Raw genomic sequence first — 10,480 nt, forward strand, 5'->3', positions numbered from 1 at the left:
AAATGCCAGAAAGGTGTTTTGTCAAATCTTTAATCTGAATTGACATGGTTGATGATAAATTCATCAGCTTGGATCAGAAAAGACAAAAACGAGACTTCCTGGAGTGATTTTGCACATTTTCTGCTTTACAATATTTATCATTAATTTAATGTAAACGTTATTCTAGTGTAGTAGATATAGAAAACTGTATTTTTATGTGGAGCATAAATATAGATTCTAAACATATTTATGTAACACAAGAACATATCTTATTGTATAATTTGCCTTACAACTGTGACCTACAGTATGTATGTACATATTACATTTTTTACTGGTATTCTGATAATTATTCTTTATTGCACACTAGCCTTTTAGCATTGGATCAAGAGTATGCAACCCTGCATACACTGCACATATTGAATACACATGCAACAAATAAAACCTCATATTTTAATAATAATAATTGAATTGAAATCCATTGCCAACAGCTGTGTTAGCCATTGCCAGAGGTTTTTGACACTTTCCACTGAAATACGCCCGAGTGACACGTCACCACTGCTAATGCAGTAATGTGTGTCTCAGTGTGACGTGGGACACACACTTTCTGAACAAATTAAAATCTAAATTTCATTATGAACCCTTCTGGAATCTTGTCCTGGGACATAAAGTATTTATTAGGACATAAAATATGTAAGCGTGACCAAAAGCAACACTTACGCAAACTATTCTAACCCCACACTCCATAAATAACATGAGCTCATTTTCTAACAGAGCCTAACTTGTCTGCCAGTCATCTTTTAGCAGAACACTGTTTCACAGGAACAGGAGAAGCTGTGGAAAAACTAATAACTGTTATCTTGTGATAGAGTGAAGAAAATGGATCAGTGATTCTGCACTGAGCAAAGTAGCACGACCTTCCTGACCCTTTTATTCAATTACCTTAATGTAGAGCTAGGCGATGTATTGATATCCTGATGTGACAGAAGACTAGATATTGTCTTGATTTTTGTTATTGTAATATTATAATAAGTGGCTTCTATGTGTCTTTTTTTTCTGGTCTTAAATGCTAAATTAAAGTTTAGGGATATGGCTGGTGATATTTAGTGTTTTTCTTATTGTCAACAAATCCAATCTGTCTCTCAACAATTTCTGACTTTCCTGCCCTATCTGTGGCACTCAGCCCCAAGAACATCAGGCCTCATGCGAGAACCACTCGTACGAACAGATTCGTTCTTCAGTGGCTTGTACGAGTGATTTAGGAGAACTCGCCGCATTCACCAATTTTCTCGTATTTTGAATTTTCTCTCAGGCACAAGCACAATTTATGAGTGGTCCGTACCTGTGCAATTAGCCTGCTGTTATCCCAACCTACGCTTTTCACTAATGGATTGTATATGTCATTACTTTGAAGCAATTTTGAGTATGAAAATCCTTTATAAATTACACTTCATGATTATGTTGACATTATCCTATTTGACTCTGCAATTTGAATTATAATATAATTCTAAATGTATTCATAAAACCTAACGATATCATAATTCATTTAAATGGGCTATTGATGCTATTGTAAAACACTACAATATCAATATGAACATCTCAAACTGCAAAGCGACTTAAATTATGCACTATTTGAAGGTTAAAGGTGCTATTGATGACACTGATAGCATCCAGCCACTAGATGACGCATCCCCCCCTCCCCCCCCTTCCATTACATTCTAGGCGTTGCCAGTTCGTTGCACAACCTGCATATTTCATGGTCGAGTGGCGTGAGACTCAGACTCAGTCATTTCAAGTGATGAATCTTTCGTAATGAATTCATTTTGCAACATATACAGTAACTATACATTAGCTGTAGATTTATATATAAGACATTAGGTAAATATTTACCTTTTAATCCAAGAGTACAGTACACAACATTGTAGGGATGCTATTAAAACCCACAGCGCTTGGCATTAGACAGACAGCTACAGTAAAAGTTGATGTTAGCTGGCGCGTAGTGTTGACCTAATATTAGTCTGTGTTTTCTTGCTGAAAACAAATCTCATAGCGGGTTATAAAAAACAGCTGAGTGCCACACAGCAACAATGGCTACAGGGAGAAAGGACGACTGTATGATCATGTCAGTAGTTCAGATTTATATTAACGTGAGTACCGTAGCTGTTGAGCGGGAACTACAATGTTCGATAATATTAATACTTTTATAAATATTCATAAATAACTTTCATATTTTGCTAATAACCAAACCTGCCCCACCTGAATACCAACACTATTATTTAAATTTTTTGAGTTAGCTCCATGAGTTGGTTGAAAAACGCTGTCTCAGGCTGACTTTTAATGTTTCCCGCTGACTCTGTAAAGGTATCTTAAACATGCACTCGATGGCTACATACATCATGTCATGCTAAAAGAATTAGACTGATGCTAAAGCTGCATGTCCCAGGCAAAAAGTCTGCATCCTCACCAGTTTATGATCCATTATCACACTGCAAAGTTAACAACCTGAGCAATTAGATGGTTAACACATGAATGCAATCTCCAGAGTCAAATAAAGCGTCGTCACATAAATATCTGAATTGCATGTTATCTGAAAGTGCTGTCTTTTAAGGTAAACCCACATCTATGGTGATACTTTCTTAATGCACTGTCTCAGAGTCTACCTTAAAATGTCAAGTGAGGTCCACTTTTGGATTTGTCCCATGAGCAGCAAATTACACATCGCTCCTGGATACAAAACATCTGCACAGCAAAAGACTTGGAGGAGTTTAAACTGAGGCAGCTGTGAGGAAGCGCAGCAGACGAACAGATTTCTTCAACATGAATCCTGCTCTGGTGATGTTGGCGTCGTCTTTGCTGGCCACAGTGGCAGCTCAGTCTCACGACCATCATGACATGGCCTGGGTCAATGGCTACCGCCAAAGCTTCAACTTCCAGTGTGCCCACGGAGAGGTCCTTGTGGCCGCCAGGAGCTACTTCAGCGAGCAGGACGGCATGGACCGCTTGTGGACGTTTGAGTGCCAGCCCACACCTGAGGGTCTGGGGGAGCCCAGTGACTGCTGGTGGGACGACATCAACCGTGCTGGGATGGAGTGGTGGGTCCTCTGTCGTATATCAGTGATTTATTTACTTGTTGACCGCCTGCTTTGTACTTTCTTTGACTTTTACAGCTCTGAGTTAAAGCATGGTGGAGGACAGTCACATCTGTTTAGGGTTTACAGTAAAATCAGTAAGTCTGTTGCTTGCATTTATAGAATTTAGAGTGTATTAAAAGTTTAAATACTGATTCGATTGTTAGGAATCCATACATGTTTCATTTCAGTAATCTTCTTGGTAGGATGTCTAGCCGGTGGCACAGAGATGCACAGAATTCACTCTAACTTCTGTTTATAGTCAACAGGGATTTAACCAGCAGTGATATGAATAAATGCTGCAGAATGATAAACAACTACAGTAATTCAGAAATGCACTGAAAGGAGATCAGTAAATCAGTCATTTGGGAACATCTGAGTCAGATTACACGTGTACAGTAAATGTTGCAGTAAACTATCTTTCAGCAGTTTTCTACAGCTTCTCTTTTACTCTGAACAGCATGTTTGGATTTGTTCATTTGTTCATCTAGGCCCAAATAAGCATTTCAGAAGGACATTTATTACAGACAAATCCATGTGAATCGTTGGTTATTGTTCCAGTCAACAGGAGGAAGTACAGATCAACGATAAAAACACCTTAATTACTAAGTTATGTCTCTTCACTGTAGGTCTAGGACATACTTTGACCAACACAGGTTATTAAAGGTCACTATTAGCAGACAACAAAGGCCCGTATGAGGCCTGTGTGGAGTTGCTGAAACTATTGTATGAGCAAAACCAACTGTGTTGTTGGTGGGTGGGTGACACACACACAAATGGAGCACATCTAGAGCATAAAGAAAGATACAGCTGCTACCAGAGGATGTTTTCGGTCATTGAAAGGTTGCACCAGATCTTCACAATTTCAAACTTAGCCTTGTTATAATATAAGTGTGTAGTGGGTGGAAATTTATACACCACTAAATTAAAACAGGTTGCGCCACACAAACTATTCTTATGTAGAGTTTAGTTGTTACTAAATATTTTCAGCCTGTAACTGCCAGAAGTAACTGCTGCGTAGCTAACTGAACTAGCTAGTTTAACGGACAAAACTGAAACGCTAGCTTGCTAACATATGACCTGGTAAGAATGAGGAGAGGTAATGTGGAATATGGTCCATACATTGACCACTTGATAAAATGCAGTTTAACAATGGTGTAAACTGGGAAGATTTAAATGACATTTAAAAAAAAGTCTTTTTTTTGGCATTTCTGCTTTATTAGTCTGATAGTCACAGTAGAGAGAGACAGGAAAGGCATTGGAGAGAGAGGGGATGACATGCAGCAAAGGGCCTGGGCCGGATTCAAACCCGGGCCGCTGCGGCTCTACCAGGTGAGCTACTGGGGCACCCCAGATTTAAAGTGATCATATTATGCTTTTTGGCTTTTTCCCTTTTATTTATTGTGTTATATGTCTTTTTTGTGCATGTAATAGGTTTGCAAAGTGAAAAAGCCCAAAGTCCTGCTCCAGTCTAGGTTGTGAAGCTGGTTCTAGTCATTCTGCCTGTGTTTCAGTATCAGACAGTACGGCTTGAACATGTACGGCTGAACCGAAGCCATAGTTACCGGCTGAAGCGGCTTTGTTTTGGATCACACACTACCTTCCTCGTCAGGACCCTACTCTGCTTCTAATTGGCTAGTTGTCCTTACCCGCATGTGCAACTCCCAACAAAGATCGAATACAAGGGAGATGCCTCATTCAGTAGCTAAAACGGAGCGTTCATGACACAGCGTGAAAAGAGGTGCTGCAGCAATGTGGAGTATGAGAAAAAATATGGTGTTTTTTGAATGAAACCATGTAAACCTATTCTGGCACAACCCCAAAATAAAATTATGAACAAGAAAATGAGCATAATATGACCACTTTAAATGACATTTAACAAAATAACACAACACATATCAAATAACAAAATGTTAGTTAGGTTAGCATGATCGGATATTTTTTACTCATTCTAAACTGCACGAATGCTACTAACGCTAACTCTGAAACAAAAGCCGTGTTTCTACCAAACACTTTCAGTATATTACCCTTGAAACCCGTACTGTACCGATCTGTTTTGTGTTTCCACCGCAGACAGTACTCTTAAATGTAGGCAGGGTTGTTACTGGGGTTTCGGGGCTAATCCCCTTCACTTTTCCAGCAGTTGGGAAACAACAGAGACTTTACTTGGTCTTGAGAAGCTGTAGCATTTATTAACTGACATACTGTAACGTTAACCTACACTGTACATTTCCTGCCAGATTGACAACTTACTGCTAACCTTTTCCTCCACTCCCATTCACCGTCACTTTCGCTTTGTTTGAGAAAAGGCTGCAGGCAGCAAGTCAAAAGACTGCTGAAAAAACAGGAGAGTTTGGGAAATCCTACATCAGAGCGCAGATGACGAGGCAGCCGACTCTGGTTGCCCGTGCTCCCATTCACCATCAGTGATCTGCAGTGTTTTGATTCCACCTTTTAGTAGTGGCTCAGCTCACTTGGAACCTCAACAGCGGCATCCAAAACGTTTCATAATGGAAACGCGAAAATAACCGTTTTAATGTGTAATGAACTGAACTGAACTGGACTGCTTGGTGGAAACAAGGCCTAGCACTTGAGTTTTAATTAGTGTTATTAGATCTAGAAAATTACTAGTTTGAAACTAGCTAGTTGTTACTAAGAACACACACAACCTTTGTAATGGACTTACAAATAACCGGTGCAACCCAATCTTTATAGCCTGCTAAACTCACTAATTTGTCTCTGCTACAACACAATCTTAAAGGAAGATTTTAACTTAAGACTTTCCACATTGTGTATCTTTTTGTTACTTTCATAAAAAATTTAATTCCTTCCACTGTTTTCTCATTTAGAGGAACAAAGCCAGGTTCTCCTACACCGTCTCACTCCAGAACAGCCATATGTGTCTTCAACTGACAGTTCCTGGGAACATGACTACCTCCAGTGAATTTGAACAAGATTCATCCAACAGGCTGCGTCAAAGGCCCTTCAGAGATATCATATTGTATTTTATTGGCCACGTGTTACAGCATTTTCCTGAACTTTTGTAACATGCCATTCACAAAAACTAGATAGTATCAACTCAATGTAAACAGACTATGCAACAATAATCCACAGCAGGTTCAGCCAGGTACATGAATCTGTTTTATCCACTGAAGACGGAGAAGAAAAAAATCTTGTCCAGGACTTTCCTTTTTATGACTTTCTTCCTTTACGTGCAGTCAGGTAATCTTTTAATTTTACTGCCCAAATGCCACAAGCTCACATAAACATGTTCAGCTAACCATTAACTGCACAGACAGGTTGATCTAATTAAAGGACTTGGATCAACCTCTTTGGAGGGAGAATTGTAGCCTGACATCTCCGTGTAAACAGCAGCTTGAATCATCCAGCCAAACAGATCGCTGGCTCAACTGCTTCACCTTACTTTTTCTAGATTGAAGAGCAGAACGCGTTTGTGCTCTTCAGATTCTTTTGAGTTAAGCTCGACTACACCTTGCCCACTCATTCAAAGACAAACATTGTGTACACTCTATCACTGCCATGCCTGCCTCCCTTTAACACAGCTGTCTGTTTGAATTACACCAGCTAGGACATTACCCTGCAGGGGGACTACCCCCATTGGCTGAATGGCTGATGGCTGTGTCCATGTTGCCATGACAACCATCTACACATCGTGCATCTCCTGTTGCTTGGACTGGGTATTTTAAGATGTGTTGGGGTGACAATGAACTTTATGGGCCACAAACAACTTAAGTGTTAACTTAAAATATAGTATAAACCTACAATATAAACTTTATGTTTGAAAAGAATGACGTTAGAGTACGGGGTGTCATTTTAAATCTTTTTTACTCTCCTCCACTGTCATAAATTAAAATTGATTTTTTTTATAACTGAATGACTCACATGTGTCTTTGCAGGACTTCAACATGCACTCGCAACGGCTTGGTAGCGGGCGTACAAAGCAAGTACTTTGAATCCGTTCTTGACCGGGAATGGCAGTTCTACTGCTGCTATTACAAACGCCGCTGTCCCTACTCCTGCATGTACGTTCTCACAGGGCTATGGACATGTTAAAGGAATATTTTGGGAAGCACGTTTATTCCCTTTCTTGCTGGGAGTTAGATAGGAAGATTAATACCACTCTCTTATTTGTCTATTAACCAGTTTTAAAAACTCTGGTATGCTGCGAAGTACAGAGATTTACCTGGCCGTGAAAGGCTTAATCAGCATTGTGTGAACTCGTTTGGCAAGGGCTTGAATGTAACATGCGTTCATTTATATGTAAAAGTCCCGCACTCCAGCTTTAAATATGAAGCTGAAGCTAGTATATGGTTAGTTTAAATTAGGACATAGCTAGTCTGGCACTGTCCTAAGTTTTCAAAATCTGCCTACTAGCACCTCTAGAGCTCACTTATTAACACATTTTATCTCTTGTTTAGTCCATACACAAACAGAACTGTAAAAATGACAACTTCCTGGTTTTAACAGAGGTTATGTGCCTATTTCTTAGCTAGAGGAGACTCGAGGATGTCACTGCTCCTACCCAAGAAATAGATGATACTAGATACAGTCATGAGAGTGGTATCGATCTTCTCATCTTAATCTCAGGACAAGAAAGCGAATACGTATTTCCCAAAATGTTGAACTATCGTTTTAAAGGTTTACATACATTAATGCTTAACTCGCAAAAACATTACACAAACTTTTGTTGCTTTCCACAGGAAGACCACTGACATTCCTGAAAACTACAGAGAGGAGGGAGAGCTGGTGGTCCCTAGTTACGGCTACTTCGTCCGAGGTGCCCAGACCACCTTCAGTGGAGTGCTAAGGTTTGCTCACAACATCTGTTTTTTTCCTAATAACTTCTGATCCCACAAAGCAGCAGTTTGGATCTAGAATCTATCCAAAAATTGTTGAAATCCTCTTGTGGCTGAGTTGGAAGAAAAGATCTCCCTATGGGATCAGGATTTATTGGTTGACCAAACAAAAAACTGAAGAAACAATAAAGTTTGGTAATTTATGATTGTTGAACTGACAGGATTTTGTCTTGTACTTTGTTTCAGAGATCGGCAGTGGAAGTACATCCTGTGCAGAATGACAGAATTTGATTGTGAATTTGAAAATTTATAGATTGTAAGCAGCTTTTTTCCCTCTCCATAAACAGTTTGAACTAAAAACACATATTTACTCTGACATGTAAACAAAAACATAATACTGACATTACACAGAACTGATATGATTCATGTTTTCATTCATGTATTTACTTTTGATGAATGGTTTAACCACAGGCATGTGATATATGCCTGTATAATCACAGTTTCGCAATTTAGTCTAGCATGGAAAATGACTGCTCATATAAAGGTAACTGTTAAAATAAACATCAGCACAGGGGATTTGGGCTCCACCGGACACTTTGGACAGCCAAAGTGTTTTCATTTGGTTGCAGGAGGGACTGGAAGTCCTTTGGCACTATGAGAAAGTGGTTTTCCAAAAAATGAACTCAGTTATTTGATGCTGTGGTCATAGGGGTGGAAAACACTGCATCAGACTACTGCTCCAAGATCTCTTAGTTGAGGTCACGTGACAGTGATGGCAAAACACAGCATTTTCATGGTCATAAAAGCATTCAGTGAGCTGCGGGGTGTGGCTGATTGGGATATTGTCTTGGAAGTAACTCTCGGAACAATCATGTTTGTGTTGGAAGAAATGAGAAGCTCTTTCAGATTCATTGGCAAGATGAGCTTTGCATGCAACAAAAAGTGTCTCCACCTGCTTTCAATTGACTTCACATCCCTCCTTTATTAAAGTGTCTTGTCCAGTTTGGCAATTACAGCTACACTGTATGCTGTACTGGAACTCATGTAACTACACCGTGTGAAAATGGGATTAAAACAATCCCCTTACTTTGTAAAGTCATTTATTTAATATAAAGGTATGGTGTGTTAATGCACTCGCATAATGCAAAAATATCTGTTTTGCATGTTAAAAAAATCAAATGATGAGTATATGATGTTTAAAATTAAATCAAAGAATATGAATTGAAATCTCATGAGTATTACAGTAACTGAATACAATAAATTGTTGAGGGAAAATATTGTGGGAGAAAGGATAATCTAGCTATGTGAGAGTATAAGCTTTCCAAAAGCACAGAGAGGATAAACTCAGCCATGACCACATCAACAGCTCCTTTGGGCTTAACTTGGCTGAAAGTAAACTCAGCACTGCTTTATATTGCCATAACATGCTGCTGGAAGGGTCTGACATCAGGGATTACTATATCAACAGCTAATCACTTTTTTATTACTGTGATTGTTTTCTTTAGGGGGAAAAATGGAGTGGAGGAAAAAAGATAAACAAATGTATCTCTTAAGGTCATTATTAAAAATGTCAAAGGAATAGTTTGACATTTTGGAAAATATGCTTATTCTGTTTCTTGCTGTGAGTTAGAGGAGAAGATTTAAATAGAACTGTCCTGTTTGTCTGCTCAGCAAAAAGCTACAGGTTAGTTTAGCTTAGAATAAAGACTCAAAGCAGGTGGAAACAGCTACCCTGTCTGTGTCTGACGGTAACAAAATAAATGCACTTCTAAAGGTAACAAATTTGTATCTTTTTTTGTTAATCTGTACAAAAACCTAACTGAAAAAACAACAAGTTGCGGTTTTACGGGGGCTTATATGCAGGAGCATAAAACTTTTATCCTGCATCGCTGAGAGCTTGTGTAGCAAAATGTTTTTTTTCCCCCAATACATCTACTAGCATGTGAACTGAAGGTAAGCAGTAAGAGGAAGTGGAAAAATAAAGTGCCTGGCTGCCACTTTGTCCTCATTCTCATTCCACTTGTTTTGTACAGGACAAGCAGAATTTCTTTACCAGCTCAACTCTCCAAAGTGCTGTTAAAATCTATTTGAACTTAATGGAGTGAGCTGGGTGCAGGTCAGCCGGCTTGCTGCACCGTCTTGAAAAGAGCTGGGGACTGGGCCAGTAGCTTTCAGCACTGTTTGTTTATGGCAACTGCTGTCTCGGGGCAAAGGGCCAAACACCGCAGCGCGACACAGCTGTCCCCCGAGCCTGTGGACAGTGGCGAGCCACATGCCTGCAGAGGCCTCCTGCCCTCAGAGACTCACTGTCCCTGTGGTGGAAGCCTCCTGCCTGAGCTGGAAAAGACAGGGGGATATATCGTCCTGCTCTATACTCTCCTCCTTCCAACACGTTTCATTACAGCTGGATAAAAAACAATCCTTTCAAAACAATATTCACACTGGCTGTAATGATAGGACGAGCCACAAAGCTATTAAAGTCTCCTTACTGCAATCACTTTTGGAATCTGTAGTTAGCAGCCATATAATTAAGAGCTAAGTATACATTTATGGCAACAA

At 39.5% G+C, this 10,480-nt stretch overlaps 1 protein-coding gene across 1 annotated transcript; it reads left to right on the plus strand.

Annotated features, from left to right (window-relative positions):
• Nucleotides 1-2,705: 2,705 nt before the first annotated feature.
• dpt (dermatopontin) lies at nucleotides 2,706-9,330 on the plus strand. Its single transcript, XM_044199382.1, has 4 exons — nucleotides 2,706-3,068; nucleotides 7,022-7,147; nucleotides 7,826-7,933; nucleotides 8,168-9,330. The coding sequence occupies exons 1-4, from the start codon at nucleotides 2,794-2,796 to the stop codon at nucleotides 8,232-8,234; spliced, it is 576 nt and encodes a 191-aa protein (XP_044055317.1). The 5' UTR covers nucleotides 2,706-2,793; the 3' UTR covers nucleotides 8,235-9,330.
• The last annotated feature ends 1,150 nt before the right edge of the window (nucleotides 9,331-10,480 follow it).

Source organism: Siniperca chuatsi, linkage group LG6 (genome assembly GCF_020085105.1).
Source record: "Siniperca chuatsi isolate FFG_IHB_CAS linkage group LG6, ASM2008510v1, whole genome shotgun sequence".
NCBI lineage: Eukaryota > Metazoa > Chordata > Actinopteri > Centrarchiformes > Sinipercidae > Siniperca > Siniperca chuatsi.

What these genes read in the sequence shown, in the direction of transcription:
- dpt (XM_044199382.1), top strand. Translation starts at nt 2,794, where the DNA reads ATGAATCCTGCTCTGGTGATGTTGGCGTCGTCTTTGCTGGCCACAGTG. An exon ending in AACCGTGCTGGGATGGAGTG is followed by an intron (nt 3,069 to 7,021) that starts GTGGGTCCTCTG and finishes GTGTCTTTGCAG; the next exon opens with GACTTCAACATGCACTCGCA. An exon ending in CGCTGTCCCTACTCCTGCAT is followed by an intron (nt 7,148 to 7,825) that starts GTACGTTCTCAC and finishes TGCTTTCCACAG; the next exon opens with GAAGACCACTGACATTCCTG.